General features: G+C 55.5%; 1 protein-coding gene across 1 annotated transcript in view; it reads right to left on the reverse strand.

Moving 5' to 3' along the window:
• The window catches only part of CFAP99 (cilia and flagella associated protein 99), a 31,097-nt gene extending 8,262 nt beyond the window's left edge, over positions 1-22,835 (reverse strand). Inside the window, exons 1-10 of the mRNA XM_021677682.1 lie at positions 22,725-22,835; positions 12,907-13,051; positions 11,994-12,088; positions 10,553-10,665; positions 9,211-9,388; positions 7,610-7,690; positions 7,377-7,426; positions 6,354-6,441; positions 6,058-6,146; positions 5,222-5,426 (exon numbers count right to left, since the gene is read on the reverse strand). Coding sequence (XP_021533357.1) covers positions 5,222-5,426; positions 6,058-6,146; positions 6,354-6,441; positions 7,377-7,426; positions 7,610-7,690; positions 9,211-9,388; positions 10,553-10,665; positions 11,994-12,088; positions 12,907-13,051; positions 22,725-22,835 — 1,155 coding nt within the window. The remainder of the gene's footprint in view (positions 1-5,221; positions 5,427-6,057; positions 6,147-6,353; positions 6,442-7,376; positions 7,427-7,609; positions 7,691-9,210; positions 9,389-10,552; positions 10,666-11,993; positions 12,089-12,906; positions 13,052-22,724) is intronic.
• Positions 22,836-25,175: the final 2,340 nt, after the last annotated feature.

A 25,175-nucleotide genomic window follows, 5' to 3' on the forward strand; every position in this document is an offset into this window, starting at 1 on the left:
AAATAAAATCTTAAAAAAAAAAAAAAAAAAAGAATCGTCAACCCACAATACCATACCCAGCAAAAATATTGATCAGGAAAGAAGGAAAAACAAAGACAGCCTCATATGAAGGAAAACTAAGTATTTGTTGTCAGCAGACCTGCCCTAAAATCATGGCTAAAAAAGTTCTTCGGAAAGTGATAAGAGAAGGGACCTTGGGACATCAGAAAGGAAGACAGAACATGGGAAGCAAATATGTGGGAAACACAACAGACTTTCCTTCTCCTCTGGAGGCTTCTAAATTATGTCTGATGGTAGAAGCAAAAATTATAACACTGTCTGGTGTGGCTCTAAATGTGTGTAGAGAAAATATTTAAGATAATTCTGTCATGAAACTGGGAAGGAAACAGGACTTGGGAGGTAAGATTTCTAGACCTCACTCAAATTGTTAAAATGACAACACTTGGGACGCCTGGGTGGCTCAGTCAGGTAAGCATCTGCCTTTAGCTCAGGTCATGGTCCCAGGGTCCTGGGATTGAGCCCCGTGTCGGGCTCCCTGCTGGGCAGGGAGCCTGCTTCTCCCTCTCCCTCTGCCTGCCGCTCCCCCTGCCTGTACTCTCTCTCTGTCAAATAAAAAATAAAAAATCTTAAAAAAAAGAGAGAGATACACTATAGATAAATCAAAGTGAAATTTAAAAAGATGAGCAAATAACCCATAGGAAGGCAAGAAAAAGAAAATAAAGAGAAACAAAAATAGGACAATCATGGGGCACCTGGGTGGCTCAGTCATTAAGCGTCTGCCTTCGGCTCGGGTCATGATCCCAGGGTCCTGGGATCGAGCCCCGCATCGGGCTCCCTGCTCGGCGGGAAGCCTGCTTCTCCCTCTCCCACTCCCCCTGCTTGTGTTCCCTCTCTGGCTGTCTCTCTCTCTGTCAAATAAATAAATAAAATTAAAAAAAAAATGTAACTGGCCCAGATATGCCAATAGTAGATATTGGCAGGGTGGATTAAAAAACATGACTGAGGGGCACCTAGGTGGCTCAGTCATTAAGCATCTGCCTTCGGCTCAGGTCATGATCTCAGGGTCCTGGGATTGAGCCCCGCATCGGGCTCCCTGCTCGGTGGGAAGCCTGCTTCTCCCTCTCCCACTCCCCCTGCTTGTGTTCCCTCTCTCGCTGTGTCTCTCTCTGTCAAATAAATAAATAAAATCTTTAAAAAAAAAAAAGAATGAAAGAGGTTATATCACTATAGACCCTAAAGACACTAAGGGAAAAAAAAAGGGGGTCATAATAGGATATTATAAACAACTCTACATGCATAAATTTGACAACTTAGTGGAATGGGCAAATTCCTTAAAAAAAACACAAACAACCACAACTCACCCATTATGAAGCAGAGCATGTGAACAGCCCTATAACTTTAATGGAAATTAAATTTGTAACTTGAAAGTTTTCAAAAAATAAATCTCCAGGCTTAGATGATTTCACTAGAGAATTTTGCAAAATGTTGAAAGAATTAACACCAATTCTACACAATCTCCCCCAGAAAATAAAAGAGAGGAGAATACCTCCAAATTCATCTTATGAAGCTGGTATGACTCTGATACCGGGACCAGACAAAGTCAGCCAAGGAAGAAAACCACAGATTAACATCCCACGTGAAACTATATGCAGAAACACTTGAAAAAAATCAAAATAGTAGCAAATACAATTAGCATATATAAAAAGAATTATATACCATAACCAAGTGGGGTTTATGGTAGAGATGCGAAGCTGGTTCAATATTTGAAACTCTGTCATGTGATAATAATTCATCACTTTGTCATGAATCTACTATATTCACAGCCCAAAGAAGAAAAGTCACATGATCATATCCATTGATGCAGAAAAGTATTTGATGATATTCAACACCTTTTCATAATAAAAACTTGTGGAACTTTGTCAACTTGCTGGAGAGTACATCCACAAAAACGTACATCCCAACATCAGTACTTAACAGTGAAAGACTGATGTCCCCTGATATCAGGAACTAGGCACAAATGTATGCTCTCCTTCTTACCCAACACAGGCCTAGAAATTCTAGCCAGTGCAATAGCCCAGAAGAGCAAATGATAGGAATGCAGTTCAGAAATAAAGAAATAAACTGTTCTTTACAGATGACATGATTGTCTACATAGAAAATCCCAAGGAATCTATGACAAAACTCCTTGTTTGTCCTAGAAAAATAATAAGGGAGTTCAGCAAGGTCACAAGATATAAGATCAATACACAAAAGTCAATTACATTTTAATATACTAGCATTGAATACATGGACACAAGAATTAAAAATACAATACCACTTACAATTACTCAAAAAAATAAAAGAAATACTTAGGCACAAATCTAACAGAACATGTACAGGACTTGGATACTAAAAACTAAACAACACAAATGAAAGAAATAAAAAATTTAAATAAATGGAGAGACATAGTGCATTCATGGATTGGAAGACTCAAATGGTTGGCCCCAAAAGTGGATCCAGATCTCAGACCATGTACAAGAATAATCTTCGAGTGGATTCGAGATCCAGATGTAAAAATGAAATACAAATTCTAGAGAACACATGGGTCAATTGCTCTCTAACGTGGGTATAGGAAAAACCTTTCTTTTTGCTCTTCAGAATGTGGACACAATAAAAGGAAAGCTTGGTAAGTTTGCACTGCAAAACACATCATAAGCAAAGCTGAGTGACCAACTGGAGGAAATTGTCTACAATATACTATAAAGAGTTACTTTCCCTAATGTGTGAAGAGCTCTTTTTTTTTTTTTTTTTAAAGATTTTATTTATTTATTTGACAGAGAGAGAGAGAGCACAAGTAGGCAGAGTGGCAGGCAGAGGGAGAGGGAGAAGCAGGCTCTCCACTGAGCAGGGAGCCAGACGTGGGGCTCGATCCCAAGACCCCAGGATCATGACCCGAGCCGAAGGCAGCCGCTTAACTGACTGAGCCACCCAGGACCCCATGTGTGAAGAACTCTTAAAAATGAAAGAAATGAAGGCTAAGGGCTTATCGGAAAGTGCCTGATGGATCTCTGGCACAGAGACCATGCAGTGGGGAGGGGCCGTGTCTTCAACAAGTGGTGCTAGGAAAACTGGACCCCTACCTCACAGCACACACACAAGTCAATTCAGAGTGGACTAAAGACTTGAGCATAAGACCTGAAATCACAAACTCGTAGAAGAAAACAGGAGAAACGCTCCCTCACATTGGCCTTAGCTATGTTGGGGGGTGGGTAGTTGACATCAAAACCACAGGCAATAAGAACAAAAATGAAGTACTGGGACTATGTCAAACTAAAAGTTTTCAGCACAGCATAACCGGCCAAACGAAAAGGTCACCTATGCAATGGGAGAAAGCATTTGCAAACTGTAGATCCAGTAAGAGGTTAACGTCCAAAATACACAAGGTACTCTTACAACTCAGTAGCAAAAAAAGAGCCAAATACCCTGACTAAAAAATAGGCAAAGAATGTGAGTATTTTCCCAAAGGCGATAAAAAAATGGCCAAGGGGTATATGTAAAGATGCTCATCATTACTAGTTATCGGAGAAAAGCAAATCAAAATGACCATGAGCTATCACCTTACACCTGTTAGGATGGCTGTCATAACAGTCAAAAGACAACAAATATGGGCGAGAATGTGGAGAAAAGGGGTGCCCGAGGGTGGGGGTGTGAACTGGTGCAGCCATTATGGAAAACAGTATTTTAACGTTTCCTCAAAAAATTAAAAATAGAATTACCAGTTTTTAAAAAATAGTTTCTATTTATTCATTTGAGAGAGAGAGAGTCAGGGGGAAGGAGAGAGAATCTGAAGCAGACTCCACGCTGAGCTCAGAGCCCGACATGGAGCTCGATCTCACAATGCTGAGATAGTGACCTGAGCTGAAATCAACAGTCGGACGCTCAACCGACTGAGCCACCCAGGCGCCCCGTCACATCACACACCTTAAACATATGGGAGTCTTACTCGTCAATCACGTCTCAGTAAAGCTGTGAAAAAATGGACAAAAGCCATGAAGAGATAGTTCACAGAAGAAGTCACAGAAATGGGTCTTAAATATATGAAACACGCTCAGCCCCACACCTAACAAATGACAGGCACGTCGGCACGGTGCCGAGATGCCCTGTCACGCCCACAGGCTCAACACAAATCTCTGAATTCAGTGCAGTGCACCCAGGCGGGGTCCTGGGGGCCCGGCCCCTCGCACAACACCTGCAGAAGGCAACGCAGCATCTCTGATGAGACTGCATGCCCCAGACAACGTGAACAGGGCAACACAGCCAAAGCCCTGCGTTCTGTTACTTTCTACTCATCGACGTCCCCTGGAAGAGTTCCCCTTGAGAGCCCCCTCCCCCGACGCCAGAAGCTTGCACGGGCCTTATTCATTGCAGATGCTGCACTGACAACATGTGTAAGGAAAGAGGGACGTAAGAAGTGTGTGTAGGCAAGTGTACACACTCGCTCTGAAGGAAAGACAGAAAAGATCATCCAGAAATTAATGGAAATAAGAGCTGAGGGGGTAGGTGGAAATGGGCTCCCAAGAAGGGACACTCCTCTGGGTCTATTGTTCATATCGTTTTGACTTCCTATTTGTAAGAAAGGAAACTGAAAAGGAAGGAAAAGCAAACCCTGACATCTAATAGAAACAGACACAGACAAGTTTATCAAAAAGGCGCTCAGGAGACCGCAGGTCCTCAGGGGCACATGTCTGAGGATGGACAGGGCTGCAGTTGGGCCGCGGAGCCCAGGCCCCTCTGAGGCCCTCTGCAAGGAACAGGCTTTCAGGGAAACACAGGGTGGGGGTCCCCACCTGGGCCGCCTGTCCTGGCAGGAGGACGAGCCCAGACCAATATGTCTACAGCTCCTGAAGTGGTAACGTGGATGCCCACAGACCCTTCTATGGGACAGGACACCAGATGCAAATGTGCCACATGTGGGCTCTCCAGAAGTTTCAGGTCTTCCCTCATGTGTGGATGTGTGGGCCAGACGACTCTGCTGGTGGGGGCGGGGAGGGAGTCTGGACCAGAAGTGCCCGCCCGACTGTCTGCCCAGAGAGCCTCTAGAAGCCCCCTGCCCCCCCCCCGCCCCCAACCACCAAGGGAAGAGCCATGTCCATGGCCCTCGGCAGCCCCACATCTTCTGGGGGTCAGACAGGCCCCCCGGCCGGCCCCCGGGCCCCCAGCCGCTCCCGCAAGGCTGCGTCACCTCCTCCTTCTTCTGGTCGGCCTTCTGCTTGTTCTCCTGCGTGAGGTGCTGCCGGGCCAGGATGGCCTCCTCGCGGCTCAGCTTCCCCTGCAGCCTCCGGCACGCGCTTGCGGCCAGTTCCTCCTCCCGGTCCTTCGCCTGCATCTCCTTCTGCCACTCGAGGAACTCAGAGAAGTCCCCGGCTCCGTCCACAAGCTTATCCACCCTGGGGAAGGGGGGCAAGAGGCGGGGCTTGGGGTCCCCGCAGGTCAGGGCCTGCACTGGCTAACCGGGATGCCACAGGTTCCCCCGGGGGGCAGTGGCCCTCACAGGCGTGGGGCGCTCTTCACCCAGTCCCAGCCACACCACCCACCCACTGTCCACCTGTCCCTGTCCTGTGCATCCAGCCTCCAGCCACTTGTTTGTCTACTCACTGGACTGTCCATCGGCCTTCCCCCTGTCTACCCGTATATCGGCCATCCCTGTGTCCACTTTTCTGTCCTCTCATCCATCTGGGCAGCCACCCAAACTCCCACCCACAGCCCAGCTCATGGGTAAGCACAGGGTCTGCCACGCTGGTGGTCTGTGGGGGGAGGGGGACATCAGGAAGGGGTCTGAAAAGGAGGTGACCCCTGAGAGAGGTCTGGGCTGGGCTAGCTTTCTGCTAAGTTCTCTTCTGTCCCGTCCATTTCCCTCACTGAGCCGGGATTATCTTCCTTGGATACAGCTGTGACCCCAACACTGGCCTGCTTGTGGACCCCACCAAAGCACCACAGCCACCGGGCCCCCTCTATTCCCACAAGAGCCATGCCCTGCACCTCCTCCTCTGAAGGGGGGTGAGGAGCTGCCGCCCTCACCTCTGCAGCTCTTTCTCCACCTGCCGCTGGTATAAAGACCCTTCTCGGAGGATGGCAGCAGTGTTCAGCTTGACTGGGACCTCATTAGGCTGCAGGAGAGAGGAGGGGCCGGCTGCAGTGGGGTGGAGGGTGAGGGGAGACTCGGGGCAGCAGGTGCCCCCCTGCCCTTCACACTTGCCCTTGCCTCCGGCTCTGGCCATCCGAGGCCCTGGGCACAGAACAGGCCAGGAGGTGGGTGTCCAGGGACAGGGGACTGATACCCATGCCCACCTGGACCAGTCAGGAGCACCCCTCACCTTGTAGAAGGTCAGCTTTGGAGTCTTAAGGATTCGGGGCATGAACTGGAGCTGCAGCTTCTTCTTGGAGGCCTGTAGAAGGCAGGGCCTGGCACCCATACCCACCAGGTGCCCTTAAACACACCTGGGGAGGTGGTGGGTCCTGCACCCCTGGGAGGGCCAGCTCCCTCCTCTCCATCCTAACTCCAGCTGCTCACCCATGTGTTCCCAGCCTGCCCCCTGCACGTACGTCCCCCAGGGCAGCACCCCTATCCTCCAGTGCCCTCCCCAGCCTTTCTGGGGTGTCGGGCCTCCCAGACGGGGGCAGGGAAAGAGTGGGCCTGCCAGGCCTGGGGACAGCGGTTCCCAGTCAGGGGAGCTTGAACCTCTGGGCTTGGGGCCCGTCCCCCTAGCTGCTCCCTGGGGATGGCTTCCACAGCCTTTCCTGGCTGCCCCCCAGGTTGGCTCTCGGCCCGCTGCTTTGTGGACACCCCCGGGACGGGCCCCACGGCTGCAGTGTGCAGAGTTGTGGGTCGAAGGGCACCTCCTAGGGACCTGCCATCACCGCCACCCCCCTGCCCCAGCTGCTTGTGGGGACCATAGCCAGTTGCCACCAGGGGGCCCCGCAGGGGGAGGGCAGGGCCGGCCCAGCTCCTCGGGAGTGAGCCGCCACTGAGAATAGGCCTTCCTTGTCCTGCTCCCTTTATTTTTCCCTTATTGACAAACATACTGGGGATTTTGTTTTTCTTGTAGAAATATTAGGTGCTAAGCACGGAAATCTGGGAACCTGGGAACCCCCAGAGAGCACGGAAGACGCGTGCCTGCAGTGGTCTGGGAGGTGCGTCTGCACCTGCAAGCTCAGGCTGCACTCAGCCTGGCTCGGGGAGCCTGCCCCTCTGTGAACCGAGCCTGGAAAGGCTAAATGAGGGGCTCATTGTGTCGCTGCCGGCAGGGCATCGGGAGCAATGCGTCCGTGCCACCATGAAGACTGACCCAGGGTGTGGAGCGCCAGGGGTTACCTGCATCAGGGGCTCCGCCCGGGACCTGGGCACCGCACACCGCATCTCCTCGATGTTCGCCTTTAGCAGCAGCTCCTGCAAGCAGCACGTGACTCTGGCCCTACTGACCACCGGCCGGCGTCCTTGGGCCCCAGAGGGGATGAGGGCACGGACCAGCTCCCCACTCCTCCCCCATTCTTTGCATAGAACCCCCCCACCCCCCCTTCCCACCCCCCGCCAAGGGCTCTAAGAAGGCAGGCGTCACGGAAGGCTCCTCACCTCGGCCTTCCAGCGATTAAATCTCTTGGTCATCTCTAGCAGCTGCCGCTCCTTGGGCGGCTGGTAGGTGCTCCTGGGGATCTGGTGGGGTGGCGGGAGAGGAGCCTGCCGTCATCGGCTATAGTTCAGAGGGGTGTGTGGAGGTGCCAGGCTGGCGGCCAGCTGGATGTGGGTGCGGGAGGGTGCTGCCCATGCCAGGAGAGGCAGGGCTGGAAGGGAAGCTGCTGAACTCTGACTGGGATCCCCTGGGTGCTGGTGGTCATCCAGGGGAGGGAAAGGAAGGATGTCAGGCCAGCAGCAAGAAGGAAGGTGGCCGAGCATAGCGCCCAGGCCCAGGAGACACTGGACGAACAGGCAGGTGACTGGGTGGCCAGGGGATGAGGGAGGAGGCCTGGAGGGGCAGGTGAGGCCAGGAGAGTGTCACGGAGCCCAGGAAAGTGAGTGTCATGGAGCCCAGGAAAGGGAAGGGGCCGCGGCCTTAATACTGCAGAGCCCAGGGTGGCCTGAGAAGTATCCGTGGGGTCTAGTGACGGGGACCCTCGCCAGCCTGGAGGGGGCATATCCGTGGGGGGTGGGGTAGGGACAGCCTGGGAAGCCCTGAGCTCCAGACCCTAATTCTTGGGCCTCTGCCCTGTGTGTCTAAGGAGCATCTGAAAACTCGAGGGACCTGATACAGGTGAGGGGTTTATGGAAAGCCTCTCTGGGCAGACAAATTGCAATGAGACCTAAGGGTGGTGGGAGTGGGCTGGGACCCTGGGGCCCCCGAGCACCACCCCCTTACCCTCCATGCAATCCTCAATTCTGTGAGGAAACCAGATTGGTTCTGGGCAGCTGAGTCCACCAAGGTGCTTGGGGCAGGGACCATAACCAGTCAGAACATTGCACCCCGATCACGGTGATCAGCTCAAGGGGAGGCCCGCCACCTGAGCTGGTCTAATCATAGCATCATGGAATTCTTGGCCCTAGATGTCCTCTCACGTCCTGGATGGTTTGCTACAATGACGGAAATTTGCCCAAAGATAAAGGTGACCCACAGAAGCACAGCTAGGACTCTGATCAAACCAGAAGCAGTTAGTTCTCTATGGTCTAAACCAGATCGAGCTGCTTTTTCCTGTTATTTGCAATACAATGCATCCTAACTGGCAGGAGAACTCAGCAAGGTAAGGAGAGGGAGAAGAGGGAGGGGAAGAGGGTCTAGGCAGATGGGATAGATGTGCAAAGGCCCCGGGGTAGGGACAGGCCCATATGACTGGGGTCACACAGACAGACATTATCAATGGCCCATGACCTGAAGAGTATATGGTGATGTACGTGTGTGCTGGGCACTATTTAATAGGGAGGGAGAGGTATGCTGCAACAGGCTCCAAGTAGGCTCCAAGTGCCGAGTCCAGATGGGTCTGAGCCCCATGGTCCCCCAGCCTCATTTCATGTCACTGACCAGACCTCAGCATGTGGAGCACAGGAATCCACCAGGCAGGCTCCAGGTCAGCTGGGTGGGGTCATTAAACACTCCTGGTCTGGTCCAGAGCACCCTCGGCCCTGGGAAGAGCCCAGCCTGCTACTGGCTCACAGCCGGGCCCACGGCAAATGCCTGCACTTACTGGTTTTGACTTGGCCACGACAGGGACCGGCTCGGGGACTGGAATGGCGCGGGGCCGGGGGACAGTCAGGTTGAACTCCTTGGGCTCTGTGACCTTGGCCTTGCTCTTTGAGAGAGGGGGCTGAATGGCCATCACTTCCTCCAGCTGGTGGATCAGCTCCTGGACCTCCGGCTGCCATCTTGAAGGGAAAGGTGGGAGAAGCTGCTTAGGGCCACTTCCAAAGCAGGTCAACTAGGGCACGGTCCTTGGGATCCAAAGGACCCCCCCAAACACCTGGGTCTACCCCAGGGTGGGGTGATAATGTCTCTGATGCAGGCATGGTACCAGCCACACCCAGAGTCACACAGCAGGTGGGGAAGCTGGGCCAGCAGCACTGGTCTCAAGCCACGCTGGTGAGTGAGTGAGTGGGGAGCTGGGAGGACGGGACAGAGAGATCCTCGCTGCGGAGTCCAGCGAGTCTGAGCAGGAGCGGCAGTGGGGACATGGAGCTAATCTGGGCCAGCGGGCGGCCCAGGGGAAGGAGGCCAGGGCAAGCTGGAGATTGCTGGAAGGTTCCTGGAGCTGTGCTGTTGGTGACAGGTGGAGAAGGGGCTACAGGGGTGGGGCGGGGCTGCCCTGGAGCAGGAGTTTGGGCAGGGCATTGCCCACATCAGCAGCCTGGCCAGTGGGGCTCCCCTGAGGGCAGACTGCATGGTTTGGAGAGTCCCTACCCCAGCTTGAGGGCCACGGCCCCCAGAGGAAGGAAGGGCATGTCCGAGGGCCAACGGAGAGTGGGATCTCAGGGGGGGCAGGGTGGGCAAGGCAGGTCTGGGATGGGGCTGGTCCTATAGCGGGCAATGGTAGGGGTGGTGGGGCAGGGGGTGGGGCACCCTGGAAGCAGGCTGAACCTGGAGGTAGCTCCCAGGGCCCGCAGGCCGGGCTCCTGCTGGCAGCCCTGTGACAGACAGTGAATCCAGCCTGGCTGGGACTGAGGACTTTCTTCCAGGGCAGGGGCAGCTCAAGGGACATCCCACAACTCCAGGGCCATGGTTTCCTTCCCACAGAAGGGCTTCTGCCTTCCCTGGGCCTCTGGTCTCCTGTACACAGCTGGTACCTAACGTGGTCTGCTTGTGCCCAAACAGTCTCTCTGTCCCCAGGAAGACAAGGTGGACCCCCCCAGCCCTATCAGAAGGGAAGCCACAGGGGGCAGCTTCACCCTGCCCCCCGTGCTGGTCCTTCTCCTGCGGGTCCTGGCCTGCACCTGTGAAACCAGCGTTTTCCCAAGCCTGTCAGGGGACATGGGGACAGGCAATGAGGGTGGCTTTGGGGAGTGGGGTGCAGGGAGGCTCCCAGCCTGGCCCACCTCATCAGGGGGTCGATCCAGTTCTCTCTCACATGGGTGGTCTCATAGATGAGGCTCCACTCATCCTTGATCCAGGAGCACAGGTTTAAGGGATTGAAGAAGAACCCGAGGAACTGAGGGAGAAGCAGGAACCACTGTGGGGGGCTCGGGCCCAGACCCCCCAGCCTGGTGAAACCTCCAGCTCTCCCCACACAGAAAGCCAGTGTCCAGCGGGCAGGTGTGGCTAATGCACCATGAGAGGAGACCTCTGTCCACCCCAGGGCAGGTGGCCCCTCATGACAGACCCTCCCTCCCCAGAACAGAGAGGGGAGTCTGACCTTGCTCACCTGCTGGGCTGGGGTGCCTGCTCTGGGGAGCTGCCCCTCACCCTGTGGACTTCTACACACGGTATCTGGGCTTTCGGGGCAGCCCACCCCAGTCCTGGAGCATGCCCCAGCCAAGCAGGGCCCATCCCCGCTGGTGCGGACCCTGTGCTTGAGCCAGCGCCCCAGGACCCGCAAGGCCCACACCCCACTTCTGGAGAGTTCTTGGTGGGGACAGACGGACAGTGGCCTGCCTCCCCCCCACGCCCCCCGTGGGCTCCAGAATACCAAGAACAGAGTTGCACCGTTTTCGGCAGCCTGCCTCTGCTTGCCCAGGACAGTACCAGTGGCGGGCCCTCAAGGGACTGAGGATGTGTGCCCTGGGATGGACCAGACCCTGCCACAGCAGGAATTTTCAGCGACTGTGGGCTCCTAACAGCTGCTTTCCAGTCCGGACCCTCAAGTGTAACAGATCTGATTCTAGAAGATACAGCACAGTTTAGCTTCTCAGTGGAGGCCAGCCACCTTGGGGAGCTGGAGGCTTCTGCAGAGCAGGCTGGCCGTCACTTGGGGTGGCTGTGGCCACAGGAGTGGCTGTCTGCACTGCTGAGATGAACCTCAGGCCCCAGCCCTTGTCCGAGGGGTGGCCAAACCTTGGGCCTCTTGGGGGGCTGTCTGTAGGGGTGTCCACCAAGCTGAAGCCACACTCCGGCTTGGAGGGCCTTGTCTAGTCAGGGGACCACTACAGGCCACTCAAGCCAGGCTCTGGAAAACTGGCTGGAAGGGAAGGCCACGTGCTGCAGTCCCCCAGGAGAGCTTCGTGTGGACTAGGAAATACTATGCCTCCGTCTGGTCCCCAAAAGTGCACCCTGAGCTGTGGGCCTTGGGAACAGATCATTTACTGGGCCGGGCCAGGCAGCACAAGAGTTGTGTGTCAGTGTCTGCCTTCGGCTCAGGTCATGATCCCGGGGTCCTGCGATTGAGTCCCACATTGGGCTCCCTGCTCAGCGGGAAGTCTGCTTCTCCCTCTCCCTGCCGCTTCCCCTGCTTGTGCTCTCTCTCACTTGTTCTCCCTCAATGAAATAAATAAAATCTTAAAAAAAAAGGAGACGCAGGGGAGGTGGTGGTGGGGGTCTCACCTTGTGCATCTTGTCCACGGGCTGGGCCCGGACAATGTCACAGAAGAGCTGAAAGCCGAGTTCCTCCAGCTGGAACGTGGCCAGGTAGCAGATCACTAAGGAGACAGGACCGATGAGTGTGGGGCAGACCCTGGGGTGTCATCCCCCGTGCCCCCTAGCATTTGATCTTGGGGGAGTCAGCCAGAGGCCAGGGGCCCGACAGGTGCGCTGCAGGCCCCACCACCATCAGAGCGGGAGCTCCACCTGGCGCCCCGTGAAAATGGCAGGATGACATGATAGCACAAATGTCTCATACAGGTGAGTGTGCGGTGCCTTCCATCCCACTTCCACACACATTAACTCATTTGATGAGTTCTCAGAAATTCCAGAAGTCCCCTGGGTAAAAGTAAGTCATTGTGGATTTTCGTTTGTTAATTCTGAGAGAGCGAATAGCCTCGAGCTAACTGGAACTTGAACGTCCCTGGGCCAGGTGAGGGTCGTCCGCGGGACTGTTGGTCACACCGACTGCAAGGTGGGCCAGTGACGCGCTGCTGACTTGAGCCGAGTGCCCAGGGGTGCGGGGGTGGCCCAGGAGCCAGCTCTGGACCTGGCCTCCAGCCACTAAGCTAGGCCCCCCAGCACTCCTCAGTCCCCATCCTGTCCCCCTGGACAAGAGCCCTGTGGCCTTTAGTGGGCCTGGAGTCTGTGTCCATGTCGTCAGGTGGACCCTGGTTTGCCCACTCACAGGCACCCATGAGGACCCAACGAGGTAAGAGGCCTTGGGAGACCTCGGAAAACACAAGTGCCGCAGAAACAGCAGGAGCCCGAGGAGTGTCCTTTCGCTCCCACTTCACCCGGTCATCACAGCTGCTGCAAGTCTGCGGCCCTCATGCCCGAGACAAGGGCCACAGGCCTGGCCTGCAGGGACACCTACCCTCGAAGAGGTTGTAGTCGGCCCGTGGGCAGAGCCAGCCGGCCCGCACGTAGAAGGCGTCCACCACCACGGCCAGCAGCTTCTGGTACTCGAGGCACCCGGACAGGACCTCCAAAATGAATGCCTGCTTCTGGGGGCTCAGAGTCTAGAAAAGAAATAGCCGGGAGGGGGCCATGGGCCAAGGCCAGGTGCCCCTCCATACGGGGGAAGAGCTCAGTCGGGGCACTCTCCCCAGAGCAGTGGGCAGAGCCTCAGACCCAGACCCTCTGACCACCACCCAGGATGTGGTCCCTAGGGTGCTCCTGGATAGTGATGGTGAGCTGGAGGCAAACACAGAAATAAACATGGAAATGATGCATTAAAACGAATGCTCCAAAAGGACAAATATGTGATTTCACAAATAGGAGACCCCTGGAGGAGCCAGATTCCCAGGACAGAAAGCAGGATGCTGGGGGCCAGGGGCGAGGGCAGGGGGCGGGCAGCTAGGGTTTCATGGGGACAGTTATGGTTGGGGAAGAGGAGAAGGTTCTGGGGACGGAGGGTGGGGATGGCTGTGCAATGTGAAGTGTGCGCTTAACATGGTTAAGATGGTAAATTCTACCTCACGTGGGACGCCTGGGTGGCTCAGTCGGTTAAGCGGCTGCCTTCGGCCCAGGTCATGATCCCAGGGTCCTGGGATCGAGTCCCACATCGGGCTCCTTGCTCAGCAGGGAACCTGCTTCTCCCTCTCTCTCCCTCTCCTTGTGCTCTGTCAAATAAATAAAATCTTTAAAAAAAAAAAATTCTACCTCACGTGTGTGTGTGTGTTTTTTTAAGATTTTATTTATTTATTTGACAGAGAGAGACACAGCAAAAGAGGGAACACAAGCAGAGGGAGTGGGAGAGGGAGAAGCAGGCTTCCCACGGAGCAGGGAGCCCGATGCGGGGCCCTCACGTGTGTTTTACCACAATAAGAGAAAAGACGAGCAAGCTCTTATAAAGGTTTCCAAACGAGCTATTAAAAAAGTAAGCCTCGGGGCGCCTGGGCGGCTCAGTCGTTAAGCATCTGCCTTCAGCTCAGGTCATGATCCCAGGGTCCTGGGATCGAGCCCCCGCATCGGGCTCCCTGCTCCGCGGGAACCCTGCTTCTCCCTCTCCCACTCCCCCTGCTTGTGTTCCCTCTCTGGCTGTCTCTCTCTGTGTCAAATAAATAAATAAAATCTTTAAAAAAAGTAACCCCCAAAGGAAAATAAAACGGTAAGGGGGCCTCTGCGGGACTCCTTGGGTGTGCACAGCCAGGCAGGAATCACCAGTAACAGGAGGGACTCTACCCTGGGAGGGGGAGGGGGTCGTGCCGGGAGACTGCAACACCTTGGGGTTGGTAACCTGTGTTGCCACGCGCTACTTATTCAAAAAAGGAATTAAGCTTTTGAAAAGAAGAGGCATGAAAAAGAACGTCCAGTGTTGCCCGCATAGCCTTAGCCGGTGGGGGAACAGGTGCCGAGGAGCCTTTCCTGCAAGGAGTCTGGGAATACGTTTCAGGCACCTTATACTCCCGTCCCCTTTAACCCAGCAATCACACTTCTGGGGATGGAAGGGAACCATCCAAAACGCAGGAGATACCCAAATACAACAAGTTCAGGGCATTTCAGAAGAAAACTTTTTCAAGCATTTTCCCCCCTATCGTCTGCCTTATTCTTATTGATTGAAACGTTGGCGGTTTCTGCCTGTGTCCAACTGGCCGCTGTCATTCGGCTCTCCTGTTGGAACTGAGGAGTGCCCTAACTTAATGTGCTGGAATGTCAGCCTTGCACAATTCTTTACACTGAAAGACAAAATGTTTTCCGTTGCTGCTGGACATACATTCCAAGCTTTTCAACTTCAGGAGAAAAAAAAAATCATCATATGTCTTCCTGTGCTGTACATTTTAGACTCGTTCATATACGTTGTATTAAACCTGCCATGTTAATTGTAAGGTAAAGATTTTGCAAATACTATGTTGCATCTGATGCCTAACTGTATCCGTCGGGTGTATGTAATACGTTTATACCCACTAAATGTTTTACTCCTTTCTGAAAAGAAAAAGAAAGAAGTTCAGGGCAAGGGGAAAGGTTAAGAGCCTAAGTGTCAGTGGGGGGGCGTCACTCCTGTTGTCCCAGGGGAGTAAGGCTGCCACAGCCGCGATGCTCCGTGGAACTGAGGATGTGGCCACAGGACAGTTAATACAGTATGAAGCCGAAGTGTGGACCTGGCCCCCGACAGGTGCAAAGCACATCAAAATAAACTCACCTGCAGTGTCGTTAAAAAAATTGGGGGGGGCAATCTATTAGATACATTTTGGTATCTCGTTGTTTTATTTTGAATTTTTTTTATTAGCAGTGAAATTTTCCTATGTTTATTGGACATTTATTTGTACTTCTGTGAATTATCAATTTACATTCTTGGCTAACTTTTTATTGGGACAATATTTTTCTTAACCATTTTTATGAGCTCTTTTTTTTTAAAAGATTTTGTTTGAGAGAGAGAGGGAGAGGGAGGGCACAAGCAGGGGGAGCGGCAGAGGGAGAAGCAGGCTCCCCACTGAGCAAGGAGCCCGATGCGGGACTCGATCCCAGGACCCTGGGACCACGACCTGAGCCGAAGGCAGACGCTTAACCATCTGAGCCACCCAGGTGCCCCTATGAACTCTTTATAGAGTAAGGCAATAAACATGTTCGCTAATATGATAGTTATTTTTGTGAGTTTGTAATTTGCCCTTTAACTTTGTGTAAAGTATTTTTTGGCACGCAGAGCACACAGGGGTTTCTCTTTTTTTTTTTTTTTTGAGGTCAAATCCATCTTTTCCTTCATGGTTTCTTCCCATTTTCATGCTAAGAAAACAGAGAAATGAGATGACCTGAGGGCTCCTGGACAAGCCACAGGACCTCAGAGAGCCTGTGTCCCCACCTGCGTGCATGGGACATCAGGATGTTGTCTTGGCAGATGGTGTCATTCCCACCAGCACCATGGGGGCTGGAAGCCCGGGGACCGTGTTCTTCAGTGGGCTCTGCCCCCGCGGTTCTGGGCAGTTTGGTCCTGCCCTTACAGGAGGGACAGCAGGGCGAGGGAGACGACGCACGTCTTCCTGCCACGGCGGAGGTGACCGATGCGCAGACCCGGGCTGCCCCAGACTTGGGCTCTAAGCCCGGCTCCTCCCAGTGACTGGAAGGGCCCCCACTTGTCTGTCTGGTGGCTGTGTGGGAGGCTGGCCTCCTGGGCTTTGCCCAAACCTGCCCCTCCCCAGCCTTCCCATGTCCATAAGCACAACCCTTGCTCCCAGCTATTCAGACCAAACCCCCGATGCCTCTCTCTGCTCCCTCCCAATGCCTCCTGGGCAGCTAGGGGAAACCAGCTGCGTTCTGGCTTCTCCCCTTGCCCGCCCTCTATTTCCAACCTGGCCACCAAGAAATTCTTTTAAAATGGAAGTGACATCATGTCTGTCCCTCTTTAGAACGTTCCAGAAGGAGTCCTTACTGTGGCTGGTGAGGCTCCCTCTGAGTCTGTACCCAACCCTGGCCCCATTCCAGCCATACTGGCCTCTCTCTGCTTCTCCAGCATGTCAGATGTCCCCTCAGGGCCTCCTTGCTGGCTGTTCCCTCTGTGTGCAATGCTCTTCCCTGCACACTTGCTCCTTTGCTCCCACCAGGAGTGCTCAGGTGCTCCCTGACCTGGGAGGCATCCCTGACCTTCCCACAGTCAGACATCGGCTAGTCCCCTCGCCCAGCAGTGCATGCTGGCAGGTGATTGCCCGTCTCTGCGAGAATGTCGCCCCGGTGCTCGTGGGAGAGGGACTAGAATGTCCTGCCTCTGTGGGCCGTGGTGGGGACCCAGAGACCACGCTGAGTGCAGGCTGGGCGCAGAGCGGGGTCTCCGTCCCGCCAGGCTTCTGCGTCCGTTTCCCCGTACGGGCCTCTGACCCCTAGGCTGTGCCCACACCGGGCAGGCTTTGTCCGAGGAAGCCCAGGATGGCGGTGTGGGCTGGTCGGAGAGCAATGAGTCAGCGGGGCTGGAGCGAGGCTGCATGACTCTGCAGGACGCCTGCCTCTGAGGCTCAGACAACAGTGACTCCGCTTCTCGTTCATTACGTCTGCGTTTGGGAAGTGTGAGTATGTATTTTTAATAAGGTCAGAGACTTGAGCCTGTGGCTGGAAGCCCTCATGAGCTCAGCCCCCAGGCAAGGAGGTCAGGCAGGGCTGCACAGGGCCCAGGGTCCCGGAAGACGCAGAGCCAGGCAGTAAATGACACCCTGGCCATGGGCTAGGCTGGGCCCAGGGCCAGGTCCTCACCGCCCGGGAACCCAGCTGGTCACAGAGGGGAGACTGAGGCCTGGTGGTGTGACATGGGTCAGGGGGCGCTGAGCTTCAGACCAGGTCCTTCTGGCCAGGCCAGCGGAGGGCTGTTAGGGCTGGATTGGCTGGGCTGGCCTGGCTTTCTCTAAAGGAGGTAGGGCCAGGGCCGAATTGCAGAGAGGGCCCCAGTACCAGAGCTAACCCTTAACCCCAAACCAGCCTCAGTCACAGAACCCAGAGGGTGGTGGCCACCCAAGGGCCTCTGAGTGTTGTCATACCATTTTGGGCCTTGGTCCAGTTCAGGACTCCAAGTCCATAGCCCCCGGCCGGCTCCCAGGGAGGGCAGCAAGCCCTTGGATAACAGTTTCACGGACAGTCCTGGGAGGGGGCCAGGCCTGGGGGCAGAGGCTCCAGAGGCCTGCAAGCCTGCCCACGTTCCACCATCACCAGCTGCCTCCTGTAGGAGTTCCCAGACCCGGCTTGTCTGCCGGCACCACAGAGTTAGGGCAGAGCGAGACCAGGGTCCAAGGCAGGAAAGGGGCCTGGGTGCGGATTTCAGCACAGGACAGAATACCCAGGGGCCCCTGCTCATCAGTGATGTCAAGACTGAAGCCAGAGAGAAAAGCAGAGAGAGGAAGCTGAGGCTGCCAAATGTCGTCGGCACAACCCCTTCTCCTTTTCTCCTGCCCGACAGAAAAATGCTATCTCATCATGGATGGTGTGCTCAGCTAGAACTTTTTCCAGTCCCCTGCTGATGGAGCCATGTAGCAAATGGCTTTAATCAATGAGATTTAATGGCAAATTGCCAGGTGTAGCCTCCAAGAAGGCTCCTAGAAAGTTAGGCAGATTCACCTGGCACCTGCCTTATGCTCTTTGCCTTTCTCCTCTTCTTACCTGGGATATGGATGCAATGCTGGAGGCAGGCAGCCATTTTGTGACTTTAAGACAAAGGTACATTCTAAGGAGCACCAAGCAGAGAGGAAGAAGAATGCATTCCTAATGGCACCCCGGAGCCGCTGAGCCCACCCTACACTGCCCGTCTGCAGACTGCTTTTTATGTGAGCAAAGATACCTCTAATTCCTTCAAGACATTGCTTTTCAGGATTTTCTCAGAGCCAAACACTGTTTCCCAACAGATACAGGTCTAAACAGATAGTTCAGACATAGAAACACATACTGTTTCCAAACTCGGGAGCTAAAATAAGAGAAGTGTTGATTATAATTACCCCGAGTGCCCTTCCCCGCCTATCTGGCAACGATGAAACTAGCTGCGAGCACAGTGTGTAAGCAAGGTCAAGGACACGGTCGGCATGTCGCTCCCCGAGATGGGTCAGCTGGCTGTGTCCATGGAGCTCACCAGGGCTCACTCTCTCTCATGGAGAAGCTGCCTCTTCCGGGACTTGACCCCAGCTGCAGAAGCACGGGCAGACCAGTCGGCCCCACCATGCTTCTCATCCTGAAACACCGGACACAACCTCTGAGCCCGTCGACCGGGGACAGCTGCCGTGACTCCGTCACAGCCGGGAGGTAGGACGCTTGCGTCCCCCAACACAGGCAAGCCCCCAGGGACGCTTCAGTGCAAACAGCCAAGTGCAGGACTGTGCAACCATGGGTTACCATCTGCTAAAACTGCTTAAAAATGTTATATAAAAATGATATTGTTTTCATATATGAAAGATACAGGGTAGACGTAATTTTCACCACATGCAGTATCTCTGTGGGAGAGGCCTGAACGGTCTCTGGAAGGAACCGCAGGACACTGGTCTCTGCTTGTCTCCCGGGAGGGCCAGTGGGAGAGGGAGACCCCCGACTGGATACCATTTTGGACCTTTTGGATTTTGGATCTTTGATGTCAATAAATGAGGCACTGAAAAAATACTAAAAATAAAAACGATTTCCTGAGCCCAGGCCTTCTGTGAAGCTACCGACCAGAAGAGCAAGAAGGCGTTCCGGGACGTGGCCGCCGCCACCCTGCCACCTTCCAGGCAAGGACATGGCTGGTGATACCAGGCCCCTGCCTTCCCCCCTACCCTCCTGCACGAGCCCCCTCCCTTCCCCCTTGCCACCCTCCCCAGCACCTCTCTCCCTGGCGGGGTCTGGGCTGGGTGCTCGGCCAGGCCTCTCCCCTCCCCGCCTCACCCCTGCACTGTCGGACTGAGCAGCTGTCCAGTACGTCTTCTGCCATCCCCGTGTTGACCTTTCCCTTCTCCTGCTCAGGACTCATCTGCCTGCCTGCCCTTGCCCATGGGCTGCCAAGATGGCCCTGGGATCCAAACTTCTAGCACTCAGGCCTGCTTGGCCACCCTGACCACATAGCACCTGCCACCGGTCAGGACTCCACTGTCCGTGGCTCATGCAGATCCCTCTGCCTGAGGGATCCCCGTTCTCCCCTACCTCCCACCCCTCAGGTACTCTCTCTCAAAGCCAGACCTTGTCGGAGGTCTGCTGAGACCTCATGGACTCTGTGGATGCCCCAAGCTGCCTGCTCTGCCCAGCATGCCCACACCTCTGTCCCGAAGGCCCGTGTCCATTCTGTGGAGGGTCTTACGCCCACCTGTTCAGCCTGGTGGCCCAGCTGTCGAGCCGGCTGGCCACACGGGGCTCTGGGAGTGTGTGGGAAGGGAAGGAGTGGCCCAGGGCAGGGCCCAGGGAGTAACGTCCCCCAGCATCCATCCCCCCACAGGAAACCCTCAAGCCCACCATCGTGGTGCTCTAATGAAATGACGCCTGTTCCAAAGTGACATTAACTGTGGGGGTCAGAGCTGGGAGAATGGAGAGAGGGAGGGGCTCCTTCTCATTCCCAGCCCTCCCTGAGGGCTTGGCCGGGGAGCACAGGAGAACCAGACTTTCGGGCCAGCGCAGGCCGCTTGCTGGCAGTGTACCTGGTTGGTGCCGTCACCCTCGCCCCCACCTGTCCCTCCTTCCCTCCTCCAGCTCCAGCCAGCTCTTCTGTGCCGCCGTCAGGCCATTCTGGAGACTGGCGCCTGGAGAGGCTCAACCGCCACATTTCAGCACCTACACGTGCGTGACCTGTAGACCAATCTGCAGAGAGAAAGTCAGCGCGCTCTTCCCCCAGCCCACAAGTCCTTGGACCTTTCCCCACCCTTCAGCCAGGCTTCATCTGACCACCTGAGGCATCCTCTTCTCCACCTGGTCCCCAGAGCCCAGCATTCTGGCAGCCACCCTGAGTGTGCCACCTGGCTCTTGGTCTCCACCAGGAGGCTCCCTGTCTATGCAAGTGTCCTGGGGCAGCTGTAACAAATTACCACAAAATTGGCAGCTGAAAACAGCAGGAATGACAGAAGTCCAAAACCGAGGTGTTGCAAGGTCAGTCCCTTCTTGGGGACCAGAGGGAGAGTCCACACTGTGCTTCTCCCCAGCTGTGGGTGATTGCAGCAATCCCAGTGTCCATAGCTCATAGATGCGTCACTAAACTCTTCGTCTGAGGTCATAGGGGCCTTCTTCCTTGTGTCTCTGCATCTGTGTCTAGATTTCTCTCTTCTTATAAGGATGCTAGTCACTGGATTTGGGGCTCACTCTAAATCCAGGATGATCTTATCTCGAGATTCTTAATTATATCTGCAAAGATGGCGTTTCTCAGTGAGGTCACATTTACAGGTAGCCAGCAGTTAGGACTTCAACTTATCTTTTTTGAACCGAGAAACTTGCCCTTCACCAGTCGGCCAGTCCGTTTCTGTGCTGGATCATTCTCTTCCAGGTGGCAGTCTTGAGCCTTGGTCTAACAAAAGCAGTGGATCACACCAATTTTCTGACAGCTGGAGACAAGGGTGTACTGTCCCAACTGTCCGGACTCGAGGTGGACATTTGAAAGGATCTGGGAGGACCAGCGTGTCAGAAAACTCAGCTGCCTCTCCGCCTGATGTGAGCGTCGGCACCCCTCTTAGGGATGCCGGGCAGCTCCCTGGGGCTGGGTTGGGGTGTTGGTCTCCCTCCCCACAGAAACGCACATGGGGGGCATCATGCAGGGCTCGCCGGTAATAATCTGTTGGGGAGCAATCCAAGGGGCCAGGCTGCAAGCGGGCGCTGGGGAGGCCGGTTCTGCTTGGGGACAGGGCACTGTGGCCTGGCACCTCCCCACCGTGCCGAGGTCTCAGGGCAAGAGCTCGAGAGATGGGTGCAGGGGTGTGGGGGGAGGAGTGCTCCCCGACCCCTGCCCGGTCCTTTCCTGAGTGACATTGGGGAGCGGGCACCGGGTCAGCAGTCCCGGGCTTTCTCTCGTGGGAGAGTCTCTGGTTGCTGGAAGCCCTCCAGCCTTCGTGTATGCACACTGCCCAGGGCCCCGGACACTTCGGCAGGCCAGTGCCCGTCCACCCTGTCCCCCTCTGCGTTTTTAGGTTGCTGTACAACAGGCAGCCAAGGAAGGAGGAAAATACTCCACCACACCCCAAGGGAAAGGGAGTCCCTCTGCGGCCCGGGGCCCGGCAGTGGCCGCAGCTGAGCAGGTGACGGGGCTGGGGGGGCGCCTAGAGGTGGGGCCTGGTCACAGCTGTGCCCCCTGGGGCGGGTGCCGTGAGGAGCTCACACGGGCCCTGGTAAAGCAACACGGCTGCGGCAGCAGCAATCGGGTAAACCTCCCGGAAGGAGCGCGTTCGCCACCGCGGCCCTGCCTTAGAGCGCGCGCAGGTGCAGGTGTTCTCCCTGCTGGACGACGATGGGCGGGCAGCGGGCGGGGAAGATCCCACAGCATGTCCTGAGGCCCCATCCAACGGGGCCTGTGTCCCAAAGTCCTGAAGGCAGGCCCCCCGCAGTGCATGCTCCTGCAACCCGAGCACCACCCTCGACAGCTGGTCGGCGGACGCAAGGCTAGAGGCCTCCATCCCAGCGAGGCCTCCGAGGGCTGCTGAGGGGCAGGATGAGCTGCACTGCGCTGCTCTCATCCCGGGATCCCATCCAGCGGACTCTCTGTATATGCTTGAAATGGGGTGGGCTGCAGTTGGGGGAGAAAAGGACAGGGACCGTCCAGGGTCACGGGGACAGAGCCAAGTCACCGGGGGGAAGGTCCCTCATTTCTTCCAGGTGTGGGTCACAAGAGGAAGGAGCCGGGGGCTCCCATGGGCCTTGCTGCTCTGTGGGAGGCCGCTCAGCTCACTCGCTGCCCATGCAGAGCTGCCCTGGGGAGGACGCCACTCTCCAGAATGGCGGCCCATCCAAGCTGACTCTTACCTATTTTCAGTTTTGGATGGTACCCCACAGGCATGTCCCGAGTCTCGGTGCCATTGTTTCTTTTCATAAGACTGGTCTGACGCACATTCTGGACGCCAGGAGTGCCTCTTGAGGCACAGAGGGCGTCCCGGCCCTGAAGGGTCACCATCGTGACCTATGGTGACACTGAGCATGCCCAGGAGCTGTGCCCAAGCCCTCTCCCCAGGTGGGAAAGAAAGCAGCTGTGAGGAGGGGATTTGATGCTGTTTTGCTAGAAAGTAACTAGCTGCATGACAGGTATCACTAGCATGCCTCCCAGCGAGCCCTGAGTGGCCACTCTGAACCTACCTGCAGGGTGGCGGATGCAGCCTCCAGGAACTGCTCACGACTGTCCTTCTCGGGCTTAAATTTGTTCAATTGTTCAATGACAGTTTCAATGCATTTTCTGTAGTAGGCCATCTTCCCAGGGCAGGACCCTAAAAGCAAACCACTCCAGGTCACGCCCTCCAGGGCCTCTAGGCTGCCAGCTCAGCAGGTGGCAAAGCAGCCACAGAACCTTATCAACAGATGGCCGTCCCCTGGGAGCCTGGGGCCTCTCACAGTGAGGCGCGTTAGAGGGAAAGAGGGACCCCAGCTGCGGTAACCCGGGCCCACTTCCTGGACTGCGTCCCCGCCGGCCTCTGCTACCTGAGGGGCCCGGGCTGGCCTTGGGGAGCCCTCACCCACAGCCCCTAGAGGCTCCCCGTCTCCCCCCAGGTGGCCCCAAGCCCTACAACTGTGCACAGGTGGGGATGACCCCCGGTGGGGAGAGCTCTGAGCATCTCTCAGCCCAGCTGGGGTTCAGTGACAGTTTATGCAGCAGGTCTTGCCCAGAGGGGTGGGTGACCTAATCCCAAAAGTGTGGGACAAGAAGAGTCCTTGGGTCACCAGACTCAACACCCCCATTTTAAAGATGAAGGACCTAACACCTAGAGAGACTGCACAGTTGGTTAAGTGGCCAGGCACTGAACATTCCAGAAACATACTAGCTCCAGGAGACCGGTTTGCCCAGAGACCCTCTCTGGGAGAACTTGGAGAAGCTGCTTGAGGTGGGGCTGGGCCCCCAGGAACTGGTTCTGACAGGTAACCCCCAAATTGCCCTTGGGGGGTTGGCCAGGCCCAGCAGAGTCTCCCTCCCCACCTGCTTCTTTGTTTCACCTACTTGAGCAGCACCTCTGGGCTGCCCCCTGCTGGTTCTCCCAGGCACCAGCTGTTGGCAGAGCCAGGCTACTAGTGCCCTGGGGACAGTGGGGGCACCTCTCCTCCACCCTCAACAAATTGGGATGGCTCCAGATAGCAGCCCCCAGACCAAGGTCCCCCAGGGGAGACAGTGGAAAAACAAACCGTCACTGGGGTCCCCAGGGAGATGGCCGGTCCCAGCCGATGCAGCCGCTGGCTGAGTCCCCCACCCCAAGGAGGGTGAGGACCAAACGCCCCTGGACGCCTCTGAGAACCTCTGGCACGAAACACTGAAGCAAGCCAGCAAGAGGAGTAGCAGAGTTAAAGCCCAGAGACAACTATACCACCTCCCAAAGATGAGTCATACGGTATCTGAAGAACGAGGAACTGTGGCAGAAAATGGAGTTCTTGCAAATGAAAATATGGCAGCAGAACTAAAGATATAAATACAAGAGGTGGAAGGTAAATTTGAGAAAATCTCCCAGAGAGCAAAAAAATGGAAGTCCAGGGGCCCTGGGTGGCTCATTCAGTGAAGCATCTGCCTTCAGCTCAGGTCATGATCCCAGGGTCCTGGGATCGAGCCCCGCGTTGGGCTCCCTGCTCCGCGGGGAGTCTGCTTCTCCTTCTCCCACTGCCTTTCCCCCTGCTTGTGTTCTCTCTCTCTCTCTCAAATAAATAAATAAAAGTCTCAAAAAAAGATGAAGATACAGAAAGCAGGAGACAAATACACAGAAAACCAGAGAACCACTCCAAAAGGTCCAAGTGCCAATTAACAGGTGCTCCAGAAAGAGAAGAGAAGAATCGAGTGAGAAGATGTTCCAGAGATGAAGGATGGGTTGGTTTCCCTGTGGACAGGGCTCCCAAGCGCGTTTGGTCGCCAAGGGAGATAGCACGTGGCCTCAGAATGGACAGGAGTGTGGAGTGGCCTCAGATTCCCCAGCAGGGAATCCATCTCCAACCTGGAGAGAAGGATGGCATGTGCAGACAGGCAAGGCCCCACACCCTTCCCTGGGGAGTGAGCCCAGGAAGGGGCAGACAAGTGACTAGGAAGCAGGAGAATTTCCAGGAAGGTGACAGCTGGTGGGAGGCCAAGGACATCAGAGCCCAGCACATGGGGCTCCAGAAGGAGCCCTGCACCTGGCACGGTGCCGAGTGGGTTTTACTGAGTGCTCAGGGAAAGAGGCTTCGACACTGCCCTGGTCAAATTCGGGACCGGTCTGCATCCTCACCACTCTGCTGGCTGCACACCTGGGCCCCACACCACCCAGCCCCGCGGGCCTGACTTGGGGCTGTCCCTTCAGGGGCTGCTCTGGGCCCAGCCCTAGCTCTGCGGGGACCAAAGCCAGCAGGAACGTCTCTTCTATGTGACCAGGAAAGTCCTCTTGAAACGGGGAAACGCACTGAAACCGGCTTACAGCCCTGATGCCGAGCTCAAGCCCTGGAGACCCAGCCTCAGGAGAGTCTGAATTCGGAAACCAGCCGGTGGTCCTACAGAAACCAGGGCAAACTGCTGGAGGCAACGGCCGAGACCTGCGGAGGACTCTAGCGTGACAGAGTCCCTATTTCTACATCAGATCTTGC

The sequence above is a fragment of the Neomonachus schauinslandi genome, chromosome 2 (assembly GCF_002201575.2).
Source record: "Neomonachus schauinslandi chromosome 2, ASM220157v2, whole genome shotgun sequence".
In the NCBI taxonomy this organism is placed as follows: domain Eukaryota; kingdom Metazoa; phylum Chordata; class Mammalia; order Carnivora; family Phocidae; genus Neomonachus; species Neomonachus schauinslandi.